Source organism: Microcaecilia unicolor, chromosome 2 (assembly GCF_901765095.1).
Source record: "Microcaecilia unicolor chromosome 2, aMicUni1.1, whole genome shotgun sequence".
Lineage (NCBI taxonomy): Eukaryota > Metazoa > Chordata > Amphibia > Gymnophiona > Siphonopidae > Microcaecilia > Microcaecilia unicolor.
The window spans coordinates 13,648,656-13,671,854 of NC_044032.1; the positions used below are offsets into that span (position 1 = coordinate 13,648,656).

At 46.8% G+C, this 23,199-nt stretch overlaps 2 protein-coding genes and 1 long non-coding RNA gene across 3 annotated transcripts in view; 2 read left to right on the plus strand and 1 right to left on the minus strand.

Moving 5' to 3' along the window:
- Window positions 1-13,480, plus strand: part of LOC115462782 (molybdopterin synthase catalytic subunit-like) — a 16,854-nt gene extending 3,374 nt beyond the window's left edge. Inside the window, exons 3-4 of the mRNA XM_030192778.1 lie at window positions 10,851-10,974; window positions 12,553-13,480. Of these exons, the coding sequence (XP_030048638.1) occupies window positions 10,851-10,974; window positions 12,553-12,675 (247 nt within the window). The 3' untranslated portion in view covers window positions 12,676-13,480. The remainder of the gene's footprint in view (window positions 1-10,850; window positions 10,975-12,552) is intronic.
- A 42-nt stretch (window positions 13,481-13,522) lies between these two features.
- LOC115462786 lies at window positions 13,523-22,841 on the plus strand. Its single transcript, XR_003940957.1, has 3 exons — window positions 13,523-13,854; window positions 16,152-16,156; window positions 22,830-22,841. It is a non-coding gene; the product is annotated as an uncharacterized LOC115462786 (long non-coding RNA).
- The window catches only part of LOC115462785 (cysteine dioxygenase type 1-like), a 45,407-nt gene continuing 42,248 nt past the window's right edge, over window positions 20,041-23,199 (minus strand). Inside the window, exon 5 of the mRNA XM_030192780.1 lies at window positions 20,041-20,780. Within this exon, the coding sequence (XP_030048640.1) occupies window positions 20,751-20,780 (30 nt within the window). The 3' untranslated portion in view covers window positions 20,041-20,750. The remainder of the gene's footprint in view (window positions 20,781-23,199) is intronic.

Here is a 23,199-nt window from a genome sequence, read left to right on the forward strand (position 1 = left end):
CCACCTCTCCCCACACACACATTTTGGGCTCCGGACCCCCCAAACGTTGAGGTCTGGCTACGCTCCTGCTAGGTGGGTCTCTGTAAAGGTGCACACATAAACACGATTGCGTGTAACTGCACACGGGCGGAGCGTGGGGGGGGGGGGGCACGGTCATTGCTGCCATGTACAGAATATGTCTGAGCTCCCTCAGTATCCTGGGATGTTTCCCATCCGGCCCCATAGCTTTGTCCACCTTCAGATTCTCCAGCTGTTTATAAACTTTCTTCCGTAGGTGCAGTATCCACTCCATTCCCAGACGTTCCCTTGGCAGCCAACTGCGGTCCTTCTCCAGGATTTTCTTCTGTGAACACCGAAAATAAATATTTATTTAGCGCATTCACTTTATGCTCATTGGTTTCCACATAATTATTCTTAGCGCCTTTCAGTCTTACAACTCCATTCCTAGCTTTTCTTCTTTCCCCAATATATCTGAAAAAGTTCTCATCACCTCTCTTTACATCTTTAGTCATTTTTTCCTCCGTCTGCGCTTTCGCTAGCCATATTTCCCTCTTCTTTGAGTTTTAATCCAGTAATGTTTTCTGTGATCCTTTTGTTGTGTTCTTTCGTATTTCATGAATGCAGCCGTGCATGGCACACAGCCACTCTGGGTCAGATAACCTTATAATATGTTTCTGGCATACAGACTGGAGAGAACATAAGAGTAAACATACTGGGTCAGACCAATGGTCCATCTAGCCCAGTATCCTGTTTTCCAAACAGTGGCCAAGCCAGGTCACAAGTACCTGGCAGAAACCAAAATCGTGGCAACACTCCATACTACAAATCCCAGGGCAAAGCAGTTCCTTCCCATGTCTGTCTCAATAGCAGACTATAGACTTTTCCTCCAGGAACCTGTCTAACATAAGAACATGAGTAGCCATACTGGGTCAGACCAATGGTCCATCTAGCCCACTATACTGTTTTCCAAACAGTGGCCAAGACGGATCACAAGTACCTGGCAGAAACCTAAATCTTGGCAACCCTCCATACTGTAAATCCCAGGGCAAGCAGTTGTTTCTCATGTCTGCCTCAATAACAGACTAATGACTTTTCCTCCAGGAATTTGTCCAAACCTTTTTTAAACCCAGATACGCTAACCATTGTTATCACATCTTCTGGCAAAGAGTTTGTGAGGTTAAATATTCGTTGAGTGAAAAAATATTTCCTCCTATTTGCTTTAAAAATATTTCCATATAACTTCCTTGAGTGCCTCTACTCTTTTTGTACTTTTGGAACGAGTGAAAAATCAATTTACTTCTACTCATTGTGTTTTTTTTCTAGTAAAAAGGTGCTGGTACTCAAATGCTAGGCCACCCTTCAGGAGTAGGATGATCACTGAGGGACCCACCCCCATAATAGCCAGGCCCCCTGCAACCAGTCACAGAATCTATGACAAGACAGAATTGGTGTGTAGAATTGGAGCTCTATCATTAAAACTTGGGTTCCATGGGTCAATTTTAGCAGACAGTGGAAAAGGTGCAGGTACTCAGTACCCCCTCAAAAAAAGCCCTGCTTCTACTTGTTGTACACCATCAGGATTTTGTAGACCTCAATATCTCTCCTCATTTTCCAAGCTGAAGAGCCCTAACCTCTTTAGCCTTTCCTCATACGAGAGGAGTTCCATCCCCTTTATCATTTTGGTCGCTCTTCTTTGAACCTTTTCTAATTCCACTTTATCTTTTTTTTTTTAAGATACGGCAACCAGAACTGAATGCAATACTCAAGGTGAGGACACACCATGGAGCGATACAAAGGCATTATAGTATTTTCGGTCTTATTCACCATCCCTTTCCTGATAATTCCTAGCATCCGGCTTGCATTTTTGGCCGCCACCGCACACTAAGCAGAAGATTTCAGCGTATTATCTACAGCAACACCCAGATCTTTGTCACGTCTGTGGCCGTGACCACCCTCATTCTTACCCTGTTTCTGGGAGTCAGTGGCTGTGCTGGCTTCTGCTTGTCTCTGTGTCTGTCTCTGTCTTAGTTTCTCTCTGGCTCTGTGTGCTGATTGCCTTACTGGACCTCACCTGTGTGGGCTATGCCTCTTCCAAGATGGCTGCCGACTCCTCTATGCCAGTATCCAAGATGGCTCCCGCTGTTCCTTCCTGTGGGCTGACTTCTCTGTGTGTTAAGCCTCTGTTTGGAGGCAAGGAGATTGCTGCAGCTGTGCCTCTGGTGTTGAAGGGCTTTATTAATCACTTAGAGACTGCAGCCCTTGCCTTTGCATTTCGTCTAGGGCCCTGGTATGTAGAGTGCTCTGTACACTGCTTCATTGTTTGCTCTGTGTATGCTTCTGGTGTATGACTGGTTAGCTTGGGCACAGCTTTGTTTGTTAGCCTGTGTACAGCTTTACTAGTTCTCCTGTGTTTGCTCTGTGTATGTTTCTAGTATATGACTGGTTAGCTTGGGCATTGCTTTCCTGTTAGCTTGTGTTCAGTTTCCTAGTCTTCTCGTGTTTTGCTTTCTGGTTTTCCCCGTGTGTGTTTTCTTTTGCTTCTGGAGCTTCAGCCCTTGTTTTGGCTGTTTCCAGTACTCTTTGATACTGGAGCAGCTGCCTTAGTCTTGCTCCTTGACCTGCCCAGAGACATTGCTTTGAACCTGACTACTGCTTTGCTAGCCGCCTGCCCAGAGACTTTTGCTTTGAACCTGACTACTGCTTTGCTAGCCGCCTGCCCAGAGACTTTGCTTTGAACCTGTCTACTGCTTGGCTAGCCACCCGCCCTGAGACTTGCTTTGAACCTGCCTACTGCGGGAACCCGGACATTCCCTGCCTGTCTGCCTTGCTTTCGCCTAAGTACCTGGGGGCACTTCAGTATCCTGATTCCTGCTGTTCCTGCTTGCAAGTTCCAGTTCCGGTTTTTCCTGTAAGCCCTGCCGGCTGCCCGAACCTGAGGGCTCAACCCTCTGGGAAAGGTGGCTAAGCGTAGGTGAAGCCAGTCCAGTGGGTTCCAGTCCAGCAGGCTTCACTCCTGTATGTTCCAGTGCAGTGGGTCCACTCCAGTGTGTTCCAGTCCAGCGGGCTCCACTCCAGTGCGCACCCGTCCGGTGCGTTCCAGTCCCGTGTATTCCTGTGTAGGACTCCAGTCCGGGGTTCCGGTCCAGTCTTGTTTCATCTCTACCTTGAAGGTGATCTTGCCTGCCACTGCCGCTCAACGGTAGTGGCCCAAGGACTCACGAACCCAGTGCTCCCGGGGAAGAAGCCTGACAGTATGCCAAGGTCCTCGGGAACGCGACAATCTTTTTCTTGAGCGCTGACCCCCAAGGTGGACACTAGCATCAGATAACTGTGATTTGGATTATTCTTTGCAATGTGTATCACCTTCCATTTGTCCACATTAAATTTCATCTGTCATTTAGACACCCAGTCTTCCTGCAATATTTCATTGTCAGCATGTGTTTTAACAACCTTGAATAGTTTAGTATCATCGTTACGATTTCCGTATCATTTATAAATATGTTAAACAGCACTGGTCCCAGAACAGATCCTTGCGCCACTCCACTGTTCACCCACCTCCACTGAGAGAAATGACCATTTAAACCCTATGCTCTGTTTTCTGTCCAATAACCAATTCCTAATCCACACCAGAACCTTGCCTCCTATCCCATGACTCTTTAATCTTCTCAGGACTCTCTCGTGAGGAACTTTATCAAACATTATTAACTTAATATTGTTGATGTAAATATATTATGATCACCTAAACTTCCGGAAATCATTAAAAACGAACCTGTTCAAAAAGGCATACCCTACCGACCCAACTTAAATGCCTGAACCCTGCAACACAACGAAACCAAAGCTCGTAATGGACATATAATAACTCTTCCTCTCTACGATTCCCTAATGTGTCTGTACACACGAACCTTATTCTACCACAACATTACTGTATTTGCTCATACCGGAATTGGCGAACGCCTTTACGGTACTATGTAAGCCACATTGAGCCTGCAAATAGGTGGAAAAATGTGGGATACAAATGTAACAAATAAATAAATTAGATTATACAATAAAAGACGAGATGTTGAAAAGGGATTTGTGAGGTGTCAAACGCATATACAACAAATTTACCTTTGAGCTGTCTTTAAGCTGGTGCAAATAAAGACATCACCAACCCAGGAATCTACACTCTTTGCAGGTCGCATGTACTGTTGAAAGAAATGCCCGGAACTGCAGTTACTCTATAATAAAACTGTTAATACATTTAGAAACGTGTTTTTTTTTAATGTTTTGTTGTTTCCTTGTTTATTATTATTTACTTATTTCTCTGTATATTATTTTACTGCCCTGTTTATTATTTGTTCTCCGAGGACAAGCAGGCTGCTTGTTCTCACTGATGGGTGACGTCCACGGCAGCCCCTCCAATCGGAAACTTCACTAGCAAAGTCCTTTGCTAGCCCTCGCGCGCCCGCGCGCACCGCGCATGCGCGGCCGTCTTCCCGCCCGAAACCGGCTCGAGCCGGCCAGTCTTCTTTTGTCCGCACTCGGTACGGTCGTGTTTTCGCCGTGTCGAGCCCCGGAAAGTCGACCTCGCGCGTCCAATTTGTTTTGAACGTGTTTTTTTCCTTCGGGAAAGCTTTGTCCTAGTCGGGAAGTGCTCCGGAAACCCCCCGCCGGGTTTCGTGTAAATCCTCCCCGTACTTCCAGCTTTTTTGCCCCGGTAAGTTTTCTTTCGTCGTCGGGGTAGGCCTCTTTTCGGCCTCGGTCGAGATTTTTTCTCCCTCTAAATTTGGTGCTTCAAATTTCGCCATTTCGGCTTTTGATTTCGCCGGCGTGATTTTTCCGCCCATGACATCGAAGCCTTCCAGCGGCTTCAAGAAGTGCACCCAGTGCGCCCGGGTTATCTCGCTCACTGATCGACACTCGTCGTGTCTTCAGTGTCTGGGGGCCGAGCACCGCCCTCAGAACTGCAGTCTGTGTTCCCTGCTTCAAAGGCGGACTCAGGTAGCGAGACTAGCCCAGTGGAACGTGTTGTTCTCGGGCTCTTCGTCGGCATCGGCACCGGGATCTTCGAGTGCATCGACGTCGTCAGCGTCCAGACCTTCTTCCTCGGCCGCCCCTGCATCGAGTGCATCGAGGCATCGGGCCTCTGCATCGGCGCCGAGACATCGGATAGCTGCATCGACGTCGGTGGTACCAGGACCTCGTCTGCTGATGTCGTCGGACGGTGGTGCATCGGGTGGAGTGCAGGTGAGGGCTGTCCATTCCCCTGCTGGTGGCGGTGAGCCCTCGGGTGGGTCTCCGCCTACCCTGAGGGCTCCTGCGGTACAGCCCCCCCGAGATCGACCTTCTTCAGTCTCGGCCCCGAGGAAGCGACGGATGGATTCGACGTCCTCCTCGTCGGTGCCGGGGAGCTCCGGTGACATGCTTCGGAAGAAATCGAAGAAGCATCGACACCGGTCTCCTCCCCGTGTCGGCACCGAGAGCTCTGGGTCGCCGAGGGATTCGGCACCCAGCAGGCATCGGCACCGAGAGGACCGCTCACCCTCTGTTCAGGAGGTGTCGATGCGCTCCGCTCTGGACAGCCCGGAACAGCCTCCACGCCCGGAACAGGTACTGACGTCGACGCCTGCATCGACCTCTCAGCCTTTCTCTGCAGCCGCTCTAAACGAGAGCCTCCGGGCCGTTCTCCCAGAGATTCTGGGAGAGCTGTTGCGCCCTACCCCTCCGGTACCGGCGGTGCTTGCGCCACCGGTACCGTCGAGCGTGGCGCCGGCTGGCCCATCGCCCAGGTTGAGGTCCCCGACGTCGGTACCGCGTGCGGTACCGACCGCGGCCACCTCCCAGGAAGGCTCCCCGACTACGTCGGCGGAGGGAGCTTCGCCGATGCGGGCGAGGGAGTCTACCTCTCGACGCCCCCATCGTGGACGGGGTTCCACGGAGTCGAGCAGGGCGAGGTTGCAGACACAGGTCCGTGAACTTGTGTCTGACACCGAGGGTGAGGCCTCGTGGGAGGAAGAGGAAGATCCCAGATATTTCTCTGACGAGGAGTCTGAGGGTCTTCCGTCTGATCCCACTCCCTCTCCTGAGAGACAGCTTTCTCCTCCCGAGAGTCTGTCTTTTGCCTCCTTTGTCCGGGAGATGTCTACGGCCATCCCCTTCCCGGTGGTTGTGGAGGACGAGCCCAGGGCTGAAATGTTTGAGCTCCTGGACTATCCTTCTCCACCTAAGGAAGCGTCCACTGTTCCCTTGCACCATGTCCTGAAGAAGACATTGCTTGCGAACTGGACCAAGCCATTAACTAATCCCCACATTCCCAAGAAGATCGAGTCCCAGTACCGGATCCATGGGGACCCAGAGCTGATGCGCACTCAGTTGCCTCATGACTCTGGAGTTGTGGATTTGGCCCTAAAGAAGGCTAAGAGTTCTAGGGAACATGCTTCGGCGCCCCCGGGCAAGGACGCTAGAACCTTAGACTCCTTTGGGAGGAAGGCCTACCATTCCTCTATGCTCGTGTCCAAGATCCAGTCTTACCAGCTCTACACGAGCATACACATGCGGAATAATGTGCGGCAGTTGGCGGGCTTGGTTGATGCTCTTCCCCCTGAGCAAGCCAAGCCTTTTCAGGAGGTGGTCAGGCAGCTGAAGGCGTGCAGAAAATTCCTGGCCAGAGGAGTTTATGACACTTTTGATGTTGCGTCCAGGGCCGCTGCTCAAGGTGTGGTGATGCGCAGGCTCTCATGGCTGCGTGCCGCCGACCTGGAGAATAGAATCCAGCAGCGGATTGCGGACTCGCCTTGCCGTGCGGATAACATTTTTGGCGAAAAAGTCGAGCAGGTGGTAGAGTCTCTCCACCAGCGGGACACCGCATTCGACAAGTTCGCCCGCCGGCAGCCTTCAGCTTCTACCTCTACAGGTAGACGATTTTTCGGGGGAAGGAAGACTGTTCCCTATACTTCTGGCAAGCGTAGGTACAATCCTCCTTCCCGACAGCCTGCGGCCCAGGCTAAGCCCCAGCGCGCTCGCTCTCGTCAGCAGCGTGCGAATCAGCAAGGCCCCGCGGCTCCCCAGCAAAAGCAAGGGGCGAGCTTTTGACTGGCTCCAGCAGAGCATAGCCGACATCCAAGTGTCAGTGCCGGGCGACCTGCCTGTCGGAGGGAGGTTGAAAGCTTTTCACCAAAGGTGGCCTCTCATAACCTCCGATCAGTGGGTTCTCCAAATAGTCCGGCAAGGATACACCCTCAATTTGGCCTCACAACCTCCAAATTGTCCACCGGGAGCTCAGTCCTACAGCTTCCAGCACAAGCAGGTACTTGCAGAGGAACTCTCCGCCCTTCTCAGCGCCAATGCGGTCGAGCCCGTGCCATCCGGGCAAGAAGGGCTGGGGTTCTATTCCAGGTACTTCCTTGTGGAAAAGAAAACAGGGGGGATGCGTCCCATCCTAGACCTAAGGGCCCTGAACAAATATCTCGTAAAAGAAAAGTTCAGGATGCTTTCCCTGGGCACCCTTCTCCCCATGATTCAGCAAAACGATTGGCTATGCTCTCTGGACTTGAAGGATGCCTACACACACATCCCGATACTGCCAGCTCACAGACAGTATCTGCGATTTCAGCTGGGCGCACGCCACTTCCAGTACTGTGTGCTACCCTTTGGGCTCGCCTCTGCGCCCAGGGTGTTCACAAAGTGCCTAGCTGTGGTAGCAGCGGCGCTTCGCAGGCTGGGGGTGCACGTGTTCCCATATCTCGACGATTGGCTGGTGAAGAACACATCCGAGGCAGGAGCCCTGCAGTCCATGCAGATGACTATTCGCCTCCTGGAGCTACTGGGGTTTGTGATAAATTACCCAAAGTCCCATCTTCTCCCAGTGCAGAAACTCGAATTCATCGGAGCCCTGCTGGATTCTCGGACGGCTCGCGCCTATCTCCCAGAGGCGAGGGCCAACAACTTGTTGTCCCTCGTCTCGCGGGTGCGAGCGTCCCAGCAGATCACAGCTCGGCAGATGTTGAGATTGCTGGGCCACATGGCTTCCACAGTTCATGTGACTCCCATGGCCCGCCTTCACATGAGATCTGCTCAATGGACCCTAGCCTCCCAGTGGTATCAGGCCGCCGGGGGTCTAGAGGACGTGATCCACCTGTCCACGAGTTTTCTCGAATCCCTGTATTGGTGGACGATTTGCTCCAATTTGACTCTGGGACGTCCCTTCCAAATTCCTCAGCCTCAAAAAGTGCTGACCACGGATGCATCTCTCCTGGGATGGGGAGCTCATGTCGATGGGCTTCACACCCAAGGAAGGTGGTCCCTCCAAGAAAGCGATCTACAGATCAATCTTCTGGAGTTGCGAGCGATCTGGAACGCTCTGAAGGCTTTCAGAGATCGGCTGTCCCACCAAATTATCCAAATTCAGACAGACAATCAGGTTGCCATGTACTATGTCAACAAGCAGGGGGGCACCGGATCTCGCCCCCTGTGTCAGGAAGCCGTCAGCATGTGGCTCTGGGCTCGCCGTCAAGGCATGGTGCTCCAAGCCACATATCTGGCAGGCGTAAACAACAGTCTGGCCGACAGGTTGAGCAGGATTATGCAACCTCACGAGTGGTCGCTCAATTCCCGTGTGGTGCGACAGATCTTCCAGGCGTGGGGCACCCCCCTGGTGGATCTCTTCGCATCTCAAGTGAACCACAAGGTCCCTCAGTTCTGTTCCAGGCTTCAGGCCCACGGCAGACTGGCGTCGGATGCCTTCCTCCTGGATTGGGGGGAAGGTCTGCTGTATGCTTATCCTCCCATTCCTCTGGTGGGGAAGACTTTGTTGAAACTCAAGCAAGACCGAGGCACCATGATTCTGATTGCTCCCTTTTGGCCGCGTCAGATCTGGTTCCCTCTTCTTCTGGAGTTATCCTCCGAAGAACCGTGGAGATTGGAGTGTTTTCCGACCCTCATCACGCAGGACGAAGGGGCTCTTCTGCATCCCAACCTCCAGTCCCTGGCTCTCACGGCCTGGATGTTGAGGGCGTAGACTTTGCCTCTTTGGGTCTGCCAGAGGGTGTCTCCCGCATCTTGCTTGCTTCCAGGAAAGACTCCACTAAGAGAAGTTACTTCTTTCATTGGAGGAGGTTTGCCGTCTGGTGTGACAGCAAGGCCCTAGATCCTCGCTCTTGTCCTACACAGACCCTGCTTGAATACCTTCTCCACTTGTCTGAGTCTGGTCTGAAGACCAACTCCGTAAGGGTTCACCTTAGTGCAATCAGTGCATACCATTACCAAGTGGAAGGTAAGCCGATCTCAGGACAGCCTTTAGTTGTTCGCTTCATGAGAGGTTTGCTTTTGTCAAAGCCCCCTGTCAAGCCTCCTACAGTGTCATGGGATCTCAATGTCGTTCTCACCCAGCTGATGAAACCTCCTTTCGAGCCACTGAATTCCTGCCATCCGAAGTACTTGACCTGGAAGGTCATTTTCTTGGTGGCAGTTACCTCGGCTCGTAGAGTCAGTGAGCTTCAGGCCCTGGTAGCCCAGGCCCCTTACACCAAATTTCATCACAACAGAGTAGTCCTCCGCACTCACCCTAAGTTTCTGCCAAAGGTTGTGTCGGAGTTCCATCTGAACCAGTCAATTGTCTTGCCAACTTTCTTTCCCCGTCCTCATTCCTGCCCTGCTGAACGTCAGCTGCACACATTGGACTGCAAGAGAGCATTGGCCTTCTATCTGGAGCGGACACAGCCCCACAGACAGTCCGCCCAATTGTTTGTTTCTTTTGATCCCAACAAGAGGGGAGTGGCTGTAGGGAAACGCACCATATCCAATTGGCTAGCAGATTGCATTTCCTTCACTTACGCCCAGGCTGGGCTGGCTCTTGAGGGTCATGTCACGGCTCATAATGTTAGAGCCATGGCAGCGTCGGTAGCCCACTTGAAGTCAGCCACCATGGAGGAAATTTGCAAAGCTGCGACGTGGTCATCTGTCCACACATTCACATCTCATTACTGCCTGCAGCAGGATACCCGACGTGACAGTCGGTTCGGGCAGTCAGTTCTTCAGAACCTGTTTGGGCTTTAGGATCCAACTCCACCCCCCGAGGGCCCTGTTTGTTCTGTTCCAGGCTACACTCTCAGTTAGTTGGTAAATTTTTTAGGTCAATCTCAGTTATGTCCTCGCCGTTGCGAGGCCCAATTGACCAATGTTGTTGTTTTGAGTGAGCCTGGGGGCTAGGGATACCCCATCAGTGAGAACAAGCAGCCTGCTTGTCCTCGGAGAAAGCGAATGCTACATACCTGTAGAAGGTATTCTCCGAGGACAGCAGGCTGATTGTTCTCACAAACCCGCCCGCCTCCCCTTTGGAGTTGTGTCTTCCCTTGAAGTGTATTGTCTTGCTACATACTGGACTGGCCGGCTCGAGCCGGTTTCGGGCGGGAAGACGGCCGCGCATGCGCGGTGCGCGCGGGCGCGCGAGGGCTAGCAAAGGACTTTGCTAGTGAAGTTTCCGATTGGAGGGGCTGCCGTGGACGTCACCCATCAGTGAGAACAATCAGCCTGCTGTCCTCGGAGAATACCTTCTACAGGTATGTAGCATTCGCTATTTACTTGGGAAGCAGAACAGGGTAATGCATTTGATAAACCAGCTTTCTTGGTATAACCAAAGTGGTTAAACGTATTAAACTGTGAGCTCACTAGGGACAGAGGCGTAAGTTTCTATTGCAGAGGCAGTGGAGGGTTAAGTGACTTGCTTGGGGTCACAAGGAGCTGCAGTGGGAATTGAACCCAGTTCTCAGCCCATTAGGCTCCTCCTTCCCTTGAGTTACTGTTCTGTTGCTGTTTAGCACTTGTAATGTTTCCTTGTCTCGTTATTTCTTTTGCTATTTCCCTGTTTCTTCCAGCTTGGTACCCGTCACTGAAGCCAGCGTCATTTTAGCTGTTTCATCTCCGCACAGAGGCGAATCTCTAGAAGCCGTGAAGTACAGCATTAATGCTCTAAAAGCAAGAGTTCCCATCTGGAAGAAGGTGAGCTTGAACCTGCATTGCTGTGACGTTCATTCTCAGCACTGTTAAAAGCTGTATCTTTGTGTTATTAGTTTGATTTGAGGAAATATTCTCCTCATTAGATGCACTGGGTGAAGGGTAGTTTAAAAGATGGCCCTGATGCTCTGATCCTCCCCTAACTCCTCACGAATCAGCCTCTAAATCCACTGTCCTACTACTGCTTATCATTTCTATAGCGCTACTAGACTTACACAGCACTATACACTTGAACATATAAGAGACAGTTCCTGCTCGACAGAGCTTACAATCTAATTAGGACAGACAAATAGGACAAATAAGGGATAAGAACAAAGAGTAGCAAGATTCCAGAATCCCAAAGTGTGACTAGATTCCAGAATCCCAAAGATGACGACTACTACTACTTATCATTTGTATAGCGCGACTAGACGTACGCAGCGCTGTACACTTGAACATGAAGAGACAGTCCCTGCTCGACAGAGCTTACAATCTAATTAGGACAGACAAACAGGACAAATAAGGGATAAGAACAAAGAGAAGCAAGATTCCGGAATCCCAAAGAGTAGCAAGATTCCGGAACCCAAATAATAGCAAGCTTCTGGAATCCCAAAGACTACTACTACTTATCATTTCTATAGTGCTACTAGACATACGCAGCGCTGTACACTTGAACATGAAGAGACAGTCCCTGCTCGACAGAGCTTACAATCTAATTAGGACAGACAAACAGGACAAATAAGAGATAAGACCAAAGAGTAGCAAGATTCCGGAATCCCAAAGAGTAGCAACATTCCATGCAGAATCCCAAAGAGTAGCAAGATTCCGGAATCCCAAACACTACTTCTACTACTTATCATTGCTATAGGGTTAGTAGACGTATGCAGCATTGCACACTTGAACATGTAAGAGACAGTCCTTGGTCGATAGAGCTTACAATCTAATTAGGACAGACAAACAGGACAAATAAGAGATAAGGACAAAGAATAGCAAGATTCAGGAATCCCAAACACTACTTCTACTACTTATATGTTCAAGTGTGCAATGCTGTGTACCTCTAGTAGCACTATAGAAATGATAAGAGAGAGTCCCTGCTCGACAGAGCTTACAATCTAATTAGGACAGACAAACAGGACAAATAAGAGATAAGAACAAAGAGTAGCAAGATTCCGGAATCCCAATGAGTAGCAAGATTCCGGAATCCCAAACACTACTTCTACTACTTATCATTTCTAGAGTGCTAGTAGACATATGCAGCACTGCACACTTGAACATGTAAGAGACAGTCCCTGCTCCACAGAGCTTACAATCTAATTAGGACAGACAAACAGGACAAATAAGAGAGAAGGACAAAGAGTAGCAAGGTTCTGGATTCCAAACAGTACTACTACTACTTATCATTTCTGTAGTGCTACTAGACGTACGCAGCACTGTACACTGGAGATAGTCCCTGCTCAAATGCATCCAAGAGCACCACTTTTCTTCTTCTAACTTTCATGAAGGCAGCTTATTGATAGATCAGAATATTTCCTTCACTTAAATGATCAAATGGGTTGTAAAGTAACTGAAATTGTCTTTTTGCAGGAAATTTATGGAGAAGAAGAATATTCTTGGAAAGAAAATAAAGAATGTTTCTGGGTAAAACAGGACAAAGGGTCATCTCTTAAGAATCGCCAAGAATCTAGTACAGACTTTTCTGAAAAATGAACTTTAAGAGATGACAGCGTAATGATATGAGAATTAAAGGACGCTGCGGCTGACCGTTGTAAGAAACAGCATAAAGCTCGGAGCCGTTTCCGCTGGTAAAATGATTCACCCTACAGTTTATGCAGATGAAAGCAATCTGCGTGTGCTTTTCCCCACTGTAGAGGGAAGGGCTGGGACACGATTTGAATTTTCCAAAATATGTACACTTTTATTAACACAAACTCTCCACAATTAATTCAGTCTTATATTTTAACTCAGTTGGACTGTTGTAATAGAATTTGGGGAGTTCTTGTAAAAGCATTTCAGTCATAATATGTTTAAACTCATTAGAAGATCAAGCCCCAATATACTTGACTCGTTTAGTCTTCCAAACTTTTCAGGCCAGGAATTAAAAGAATATTGGATCATGTGACCTTGAAGGATAACACTGATCTGGTGGAAAAGTGTTGCTGCCTGCTTTGCAAAGATTGGGTCTGGCACCTCAAGGGGGGACTGGTTGGGTATAGCGAATGTGAATGAGATCAAGCGTATTGTTGAGGGGATACGTGTGTGGATTAGTTAAATAAATGGGGATGGACATAGGGTGTGGTTCCATGTGGGAACTAAAGTTTCAGGGAGGTGGGATAAAGGGGGTGAGGTTTGGAGGGGGGACACCAGCACGAAGATAGTCAACAGGGAAAGGAGCGAGAGAGATATCAAGTGTTTGGGCTCAGCGTTTTATGTTGTTTTGAGGTGGTGTCTGGGGGGAAATTTGGGATATTAAGGGTAATGTGAACTGGGGTAGATGTGAAAATGGAAGGATGGGTCTGGACATCGGGGGGGGGGGGGGGGGGGGGGGGGGGGGGGGTTGGAGGCTGGGTGATTTGGAGATTTCTGTTGAGATGGCTATGTTAATGCAGTGCTATAAGAATGGTGAAGTTGCTTTCCTGGAATGTGGGTGGTATTTCATCCTCGATTCAACGCTCCAAAATTCAATAGGCATTTGCAAAGACAGAAGTCTTCCGTGGCCTTTTTGTAAGAGACTCATTTAAACTGCATTAAAAATTGGTAATTGAAAAAATGGTGGGTTCCTATTTTAAGCCAGAAAGGCTCAGAGCTTGTACAACAATACAGGTGCAAGAGATGCTGAAGGTCAGTTTGTCATTGCTCATTTTACTATTGATAGACAATTATTGCTATGTAATGTCTGTGCACTCAACAATAATGACTCTTAGATACCATCTATCTCGATGGCGTTAGAAGAGGATTTCAACACGGTTTGCAATCCAGACATGGATAAATCTCATAACCCTCACCATGACGAGATCAACCACACTAAAGGAGTGCCCCTAATATATAATAATCTAGATCTTTTAGAAATAAGTACATAAGAACATAAGCATTGGCATACTGGGAAAGACCAGCATCCTGCTTCCACGTCACAAGTACCTGCCAAGATCCCAAAACAGTGCAGAATATTTTGTGCTGCTTATTCTTTATTTATTACATTTGTACCCCGCTCTTTCCCCATACAGCAGGTCCAGTGCGGCTTACATAGTAAAAGAAAGCATCTTACATGATAAAGAATACAGTAAAAAACAAGGAACAGTATTATAAATTGTGATGATCATAACTACTTACATTATGAAAGGCATTACAAAGGACATGTGAAAAGAACGTAATGAACTAGAATAGGGAAGGTAGACAAGGATAATGATAGGTGAAAGGGAAGGAGAATGGGAGGGATATGGTAAAGGATGGAGGGAAGAAGATGAGGGATTGAGTATAACATTGGGGTCAGAGTAAGCGTCAACGTATTAGGAGGAGTATCGTAGGTGATCTGGTGGAATTAAGCTGGTCCATTAGGGTAACTTGCTTGAAAAAAATGGGACTTAACATTTTCCTGAAAGGTAAATAGTTATTTGTAGCATTTGTATCCCACATTTTCCCACCAATTTGCAGGCTCAATGTGGCTTACGTTTGCCGTGGTGGCGGTTGCCCTTTCCGGGTAACAAAATTACAGATGGTATTGCATTAAGGTGCATACATACATAGAAATACTGTTAAACTTCTTAATGGCCCTCTACCTTATATGTGTATATAACTCAACAAAGATACAAAATAGTAGATATGATGATCGGATCACTCAATGAGTGTATTCAGGGGCAGTCTCATACCGTCGCTTCAGATGACCAGCTGGCCGGCCAGTTTAATGCGACAATTCTAATCATAGACGACCCCCTACCATCCACCTCAATTTTTTGCTTATTTTTAACTTAATGTGCTCAAAATTAACTCAAAAAACTTGCGCAATTGAGTGACCACCATCAAATCAGTGGAAGTCTTCTTGTACAACAATTTAGTACATATTTGTTATAGGAACTTTCAGAACACTTATCTGTGTATGTATGTCTGGAAAAATCCCAGGAGCTCTGACTATGCCGACAGGTCCTGTTTCGCTACGGAGCTTTGTCAAGGGACAGTCGGTCTTGTCTCCTTGGGATGCTTATCGCTCACATAGCGGACACAGACAAGACCAGGAGGCGAAGTTTATCCTGGTGAGTGCCCGTGGCTACGTCAGCTTGATCAGAGAGATCCGGGCATGACCGCCTTCCATTGAGGAAAGGCTAAAGAGATTAGGGCTCTTCAGCTAATGGCTGAGGGACCGTGGCGTCTCTAGAAATAAATATTTGGGGTGGCAACAGGGGGGCAAGTCAAAATGACATTTCCTTACATAATCCCCTTCCTCCCTCCACTTTTAAATTAGCAATCTTCTATACATAACAGAAACCCTCCCCCTTCCAGCCTGTTTAAACTACCCAGTAAAACCATCTACTATAATAAAACGCACCTCCAACGTTCTGAAGCTGACTCCGTGGCTTCAGGGTTTGTAAGTTCGTAAAGGTGTCACATCTCTCTCTGCCCCGCCCTCTTGACTGCGAATTAATGCCATGTGGAAACAAAGACTGCACAAAAATACAGACTCAGTCCCTCCCAGTTCTGTTTGTCTCTACTGTCTGCCCCGTTCTCTTTCTTATTCACTCTAGCCCCCTCTGGGAGGGTGGACCCTGGAACTCGGAGGGGGGGAGGAGGAGGACCCTGGAACTCAGAGGGAGGGGGGAATGACCCTGGAACTCACAGAGAGAGAGAGGGACGACGACCCTGGAACTCTCAGGGAGGGAAGGAGGGGGGGGGGACAACCCTGGAAGTCGGAGGGAGGGGAAAAACGACCCTGGAAGTCAGAGGGAGGGGGATACCCTGGCACACACTCTCATTCTCACACACACTCGCACCCAGTCTCACTCTCTCTCTGTCACACAAACACACTCACACATTCACTCTCGCACACACTCTCTCAAACATACACACTCCGAGGAAAACATTGCTAGTGCCCATTTCATTTCTTTGAGAAACGGGCCTTTTTAACTAGTCATCATATAATTGATAGCATCATTCAACAAATTCTTCTATGGGGGCGTGGTTTGGATTTTCTACAGGATTGGTCAGGATCTCAATATGAACCTTGAAGCTCCTTTTCTGTATCACCAACTCATCTTCCCATCCATCCACCCAACATCTACCCTCTCTCTCGATCCTTCCATCCAGTGCCTTCCTCTCCACTTCCTCCCAGTGTCTCCCTTCTTTCTCTCAGCAGCCTTCCATCCAGCATCTCCCCTCTTTCCCTATCCTTCCATCAAGCATCTTCCCTCTCCCTATCCCTCCAGTGACTCCCCCTCTTTCTGCATCCTTCCACCCAGTATCTCCTCTTTTCTCCCTACCTTCCATCCAGCGTCTTCCTGCTTTCTCTCCCTCCTTTTATCCAGCATCTCCTCTCTTTCCCCAGCCTTCTACCTAGCATCTTCTCTCTCTCCAGCCCTTTTCCATCCAGGGTGTCCCTTCTTTTATTGTTTTCCTCCCCTCTGCTCTCTCCAGCATCTCCTGCTTCTCTCTCCATGCCCCCCTTCCCCTTCCACTCTGTATCTTCTGTTTCCTAGAGGAATTCCTCTAGTTCCCCTTTAATTCAGGTGGAATTAAAGTTTGGACACAAGTTTGACCTTTCAGGTGCGGCTACCTATGCAAGCCTTTCCCATGCTGTGCAACGGACCCACTACAGAGCTAAACAGCTGATAAAAGTGGATATAATACTTTGACATTCATCACTTTGCCAAATGTAAAGCCTCGCAACGTCTTTGAAATGATGGATACATTGAATCAGATTGTCGGGTGGTGTGATCAACAATCTGATTGGATTGACAACAGTGGTTGGAGCTGATTATTTGAAGTACTGATGGACTGAAGTTTTGCGAGAAATATCTTTTTTGCATAAATTAAAGTATTAACAACACTGTATTCATTTCATATAATGGATCCTAAGGAGCCTAGCCGAGATTGGGTGGCAGAGCCGGTGGCGGGAGGTGGGGATAGTGCTGGGCAGACTTATACGGTCTGTGCCAGAGCCGGTGGTGGGAGGCAGGGCTGGTAGTTGGGAGGCGGGGATAGTGCTGGGCAGACTTATACGGTCTGTGTCCTCAAAATGACATATGTGCTGCTTTTTGTGTATACCTTACCTTGTTTATATCTGAGTTTATCTTGCTGGGCAGATTGGATGGACCGTGCAGGTCTTTTTCTGCCGTCATCATCATCTACTATGTATACCCTGGAGGAAAGGAGAAACGGGGTGATATGATACAGACGTTCAAATATTTGAAAGGTATTAATCCGCAAACGAACCTTTTCCGGAGATGGGAAGGCGGTAGAATGAGAGGACATGAAATGAGATTGAAGGGGGGCAGACTCAAGAAAAATGTCAGGAAGTATTTTTTCACGGAGAGAGTGGTGGATGCTTGGAATGCCCTCCCACAGGAGATGGTGGAGATGAAAATGGTAACAGAATTCAAACATGTGTGGGATAAACATAAAGGAATCCTGTTCAGAAGGAATGGATCCTCAGGAGCTTAGCAGAGATTGGGTGGCAGAGCCGGTGGTGGGAGGCGGGGCTAGTAGTTGGGAGGTGGGGCTAGTGCTGGGCAGACATACGGTCTGTGCCCTGAAAAGGACAGGTACAAATCAAGGTAGGGTATACACAAAAAGCACATATGAGTTTATCTTGTTGGGCAGACTGGATGGACCATGCAGGTCTTTTTCTGCCGTCATTTCATTTACTATGTATATTGCAGAATATGTGTATAACACATAATTATGCTTGGATTGAATGGCATTTTGGTAGCCTTACATTGTTGGGATGATTTAAATATGGAACAATAAATATATTAATGTAATTAGAAGTTAGCAGTGGAGTACTTGTTCTATTCTTCTAAGGTTCGGAGATCCCTTCTAAGACAAACATCACCACACTGGGACAGACCAAAGGTCCATCTAGCCCAGCACCCTATCTCTGACAGTGGCCAATCCAGGTCACAATCACCCAACAACATCCACGGAGCAAAGCATTTTATATTGCTTGTCCCAGGAATAGTGGATTTTTCCCTACGTCCATTTAATAACATTCTATGGCTTTTTCCTTCAGGAAGCCGTCCAAACCTTTCTTAAACTCTGCTAAGCTAACCGCCTTAACCACATTCTCTGGCAACGAATTCCAGAGTCAAAGAAAAATTTTCTCTTGTTTTAAACCTACTGTACTTCAGCTTCATCGCATGCCCCCTTGTCCTAGTATTTTTGGAAAGCGTAAACAGATACTCCATATCTATCTTTTCCACTCCACTCATTTTACATACCTCTATCATATCACCCCTCAGCCGCCTTTTCTCCAAGCTGAAGAGCCCCAGCCGCTTTAGCCTTTCCTCATAGGAAAGTCTTCCCATCCCCTTAATCATCTTTGCCGCCCTTCTCTGCACCTTTTCCAATTCCACTATATCTTTTCTGAGGAGCAGTGACCAGAATTGAACACAATATTCGAGGTGCAGTCGCACCATGGACTGATACAGTGGCATTATAATATCCTCATTTTTGTTTTCCATCCCTTTCCTAATAATACCTAACATTCTATTTGCTTTCTTAGCCGCAGCAGCACACTGAGCAGAAAGTTTCAACGTATCATCAACGACGACACCTAGATCCCTTTCTTGGTCCGTGACTCCTAACGTGGAACCTTGCATGACGTAGCTATAATTCGGGTTCCTCTTTCCCACAAGCATCACTTTGCACTTGCTCACATTAAACGTCATCTGCCATTTAGACGTCCAGTCTCCCAGTCTCGTAAGGTCCTCTTGTAATTTTTCACAATCCTCCTGTGATTTGACGACCTTAAACAACTTTGTGTCATCAGCAAATTTGATAACCTCGCTAGTTACCCCCACCTCTAGGTCATTTATGAAAATGTTAAAAAGCAACGGTCCCAGCACAGATCCCTGAGGGACCCCACTAACTACCCTTCTCATTGCGAATAGTGACCATTTAACCCTGCTCTCTGTTTCCTATCTTTCAGCCAGTTTTTAATCCATAACAATACAATACCTCCGATCCCATGACTCTCTAACTTCCTCTGGAGCCTTTCATGAGGTACTTTGTCAAACGCCTTCTGAAAATCCAGACACACAATAGCGACCGGCTCACCATGTTTCTTCACCCCTTAAAAGAAATGTAGTAGATTGGTGAGGCAAGATTTCCCTTCACTAAATCCAAGCTGACTTTGTCTCATCAGTCCATGCTTTAGAATGTGCTCTGTTATTTTGTTCTTAATGATAGTCTCTACCATTTTGCCCTGCACCGACGTCAGACTCACCGGTCTATAATTCCCCAGATCTCCCCTAGAACCTTTCTTAAAAATCGGTGTTACATTAGCGACCCTCAAATCTTCTGGTACCACGCTCGATTTTAAGGATAAATTACATATCAACAACAGTAGCTTCGGAAGCTCATTTTTTAGTTCCATCAGTACCATGGAATTCATTGCCAGAGAATGTGGTAAAGGTGGTTAGCTTAGCAGGGTTTAAAAAAAGGTCTGGATAGCTTCCTAAAGGAAAAGTCCACAGACCATTATTAAATTGACTTGGGGAAAATCCACTGCTATTTCTGGGATAAGCAGCATAAAATGTATTGAGCTTTTTTGGATCTTGCCAGGTATTTGTGACCTGGATTGACCACTGTTGGAAACAGGACACTTGGCTTGATGGACCTTTGGTCTATCCCAGTATGGCAATACTTATGTCCTTATGTACTTAGGTTTGTTTGTTTTTTTTCCATAAAGCACATTTTATGGTTTATTAACTTATACTCCGCTTATAATGAAGCAGAGAACAATCAATAACAAATATTTGTAGGACTTGACAAAGTTTTTTTTCTGTTCGGTGTGTCTGGCATGCTTTCAATATTAATTTAAGAAATGATACATAAAGTTGCCAAATGGTGAATAAAAATATTCAGCACTCAATGTACACAAAATGGATTTTATTACTCTTCATCAATGCACTGGATTTAGTACATGGCAGTTTCTTTGAAAATAACAGAATTTTGTTACAATAGCTTGATAAAATTTGTGATAAAAAAATGACCATTCTCCAAAAAGAGACAAATTTGTTAATGCCAATTTGACACTTTAAAAATTTCTGTGATCATATCATTATATTACAGTCAGAGCCAACATTCAGAGACCTATTAAAATGGCAAGAAAAAAGAAAGGAAACTCTAAAAGAAAAATCCAGGTTTTTTTATATCTTAGTCCAGTACCTTTGTGGAATTAAAAACTACCTTCTAAGTGGATCTGAAATGGAAATCACCCGTTTTCCCGGCTTTAGTGCAGGGCTTTTCAACTCTGGCCCTCAAGGGTCAGAATCAGGCCTGCATCTCAGGACGTCTGCCATGAATAGTCATCATAAATTTGCATACGTGTGGTCCAGCTACCAAATTTAATTTGCATACGATGGTTACTCTGAACACCAGACCCTTGAGTAATGGAGCTGAGAACCTCTGTTCCCAATTACTAGTTATTCCAATCACTACAGAAACACGCAGCCAGCAGGGGCCTATGTCAGCTGTACACCGGCTGTAGCATCTCAAATGCACTTCAATAAAATGGCATCTTAAGTGGAATCCCTGGTAAATGCTTAGCATCTCGGACCATAGAGCTGTCCTCATCTTCAGTTGTTCTCATGCGACAATGAGGTTTCCTGTTAAAAAAAAAGTATATTCTTAGTTAAAATATTGTCTACATACATTGTTGCATGATCTTGAAAAAAAAACCACAAAAATAAAAACTTTCTCCCTTCAGTTCTATATCTTAAAACCCACTGTTTTGTCACATTGCCCTTTATTTTTAAGCCTACAAGTTGTATTGTTTCTTGAAGTGTATCTCTCTAGTTTGGCCAGCAGGTGACGTATGTTTATGCTTAAAGCTGTTACAGAGAACTGACCTTTCCTTTTTTAGTTAACACAGAGAAAGGGAAAGTGCCTGCAATGATGTGGCCAGCTATTTTCAAATGTTGTTCTGGGCTCTGATTGCCCTGGAGTTTGAAGTTACCCAGGAGCTACTGGTTTTTGCTCTAGTTTCAGCCAGGGAGAGGTGTGGTAGCCGTGTTATTTTCTTTTTCATGTTTTATTTTGTTTTATTTCTATTGATTACCTTTAAAAGTGGACTAAGATGATACCTTTTTTATTGGACATAACTTAGTACATTTCTTGATTAGCTTTCGAAGGTTGCCCTTCTTTGTCAGATCGGAAATAAGCAAATGTTGATAGATGACAGTATATATAAGTGAAACATCAAAGCATTTCACTGACAGTCTCACAGGATGGGGGTGGATGGGTGAGAGAAAGGTAGATATGCATGGAGACAAACAGAGCATTACAACTTTATGGTTTATAATGGGCTAGAAGTCATTTCTGGTGGGTGTCAAAATATTTAATCATTCTGACTTCAAAGGTCTTACGTTCCCGTATTGTTTTAAAGTTACCTTTCAGGATTCTTACTATGAAATCACTGGTACAGTGTTCTGGTTTTGTAAAGTGCCACCCCATAGGCGTGACATCCTGGCTGGCACTGGCATTTTTCATGTGATGTCTATGTAAATTAAATCTTGTCTTTAGCATCTGGCCTGCTTCTCCAATATAGCATCCTTCGTTACATTTTTTACACTGAATGATATATACCACATTGGAAAATGAGCAAGTGAAAGATTCCTTTATGTTGAATACCTTTCCTTTGTGGATGACTGTGGGGTCCTGTGAAATGTTTTGGCATAGTTTGCAACTGGATAAATTACAGGGAAGTGTGCCCTTCTGTTCCTTTTCAGTCTGTGGTGGAAGTTTACTTCTGATTAGCTTGTGTTTTAAATTGGGTGGCTGTCGGAAGGCCAGTACTGGTGGGGATGGGAATATCTCTTTCAGTAATTCATCCTCCTGGAGTATAGGTTGTAGATCTCTTATGATTTTCCTCAGTTTTTCCAGCTCTGGATTGTATGTCACTACAAGGGGGATTCTGTCTGTGGAGTTTTTCTCCTTGTACTGTAGCAGATTCTCCCTGGGTGTTTTGAGGGAGGAGGCAATATTCTTGGAGATTATTTTGGGGTTGTAGCCTGTTTGAAGGATGCAGTCAGGCTTTTAAGGTGTCTGTCTCTGTCCCCTGGGTCAGAGTAGATACGGTGGTATCTTGTGGCTTGGCTGTAAATGATGGATCTTTTTGTATGTGAAGGGTGGAAGCTGCATCTGTCTGTGAGTTTCTTGTATATGGATATTTGTATATAGCCATCGCTGATTGAGACTGTGGTGTTCAAAAAATTGACTTTTTCTGGGGGGGGGGGGGGGGGGGATGCTGCAGAGACCCATGTGGCCAGGAGAGGGGGGGTGCTGCAAATGAAAAAGTTTGGGAACCTCTGGACTAGAGAACACACCATGAAGTTAAGCAGTACATTTAAAACTAATAGGTGCTTAGTTAAGCTCTGGAATTTGTTGCCAAAAACTGTGGTAAAGGCATTTAGCATAGCTGGACTTACAAAAGATTTAGACAAATTCCTGGAGGAAAAGTCCATAAACTGTTATTAAGGTAGACCTTGGGAAAGCCACTGCTTAGTCCTGGGGTTAAATAGCATGAAATCTTGCTACCTTTTCGGATCCTCCCGGGTACTTATGACTTGTATTACTCACCGATGGACACAAGAATTGGCAAACTGGGACAGAATAAAGGTCCACCAAGGTCAGTATCTTAAGTTACCAGGTTCAAGCTTTTTTTGGAGTCTCCAACTCTTGCAATCAGAAATTTTGATCTACATATTACTTCCAGGCAGGGGTGTAGCCAGCCCTCCAATTTTGGGGGTGGACTGGGGGGGACACACATTCCTCCCTCCTCCTTTCTCAACACCCCCCCCCCCCCCCCAGTCATTTCTCTCAATGGAGGAGGGTGAACAGTGGAGTGCTGCAGGGATCTGTACTGGGGTCGGTACTATTTAATGTATTTATAAATGATATGGAAAATCGGAACTACGAGTGAGGTGATCAGATTTGCAGATGATACAAAACTATTCAAGGTTGTTAAAACACATGTGGACTGTGAAATTTTGCAGGAAGACCTTAGGTAATTGGAAGAGTGGGCGT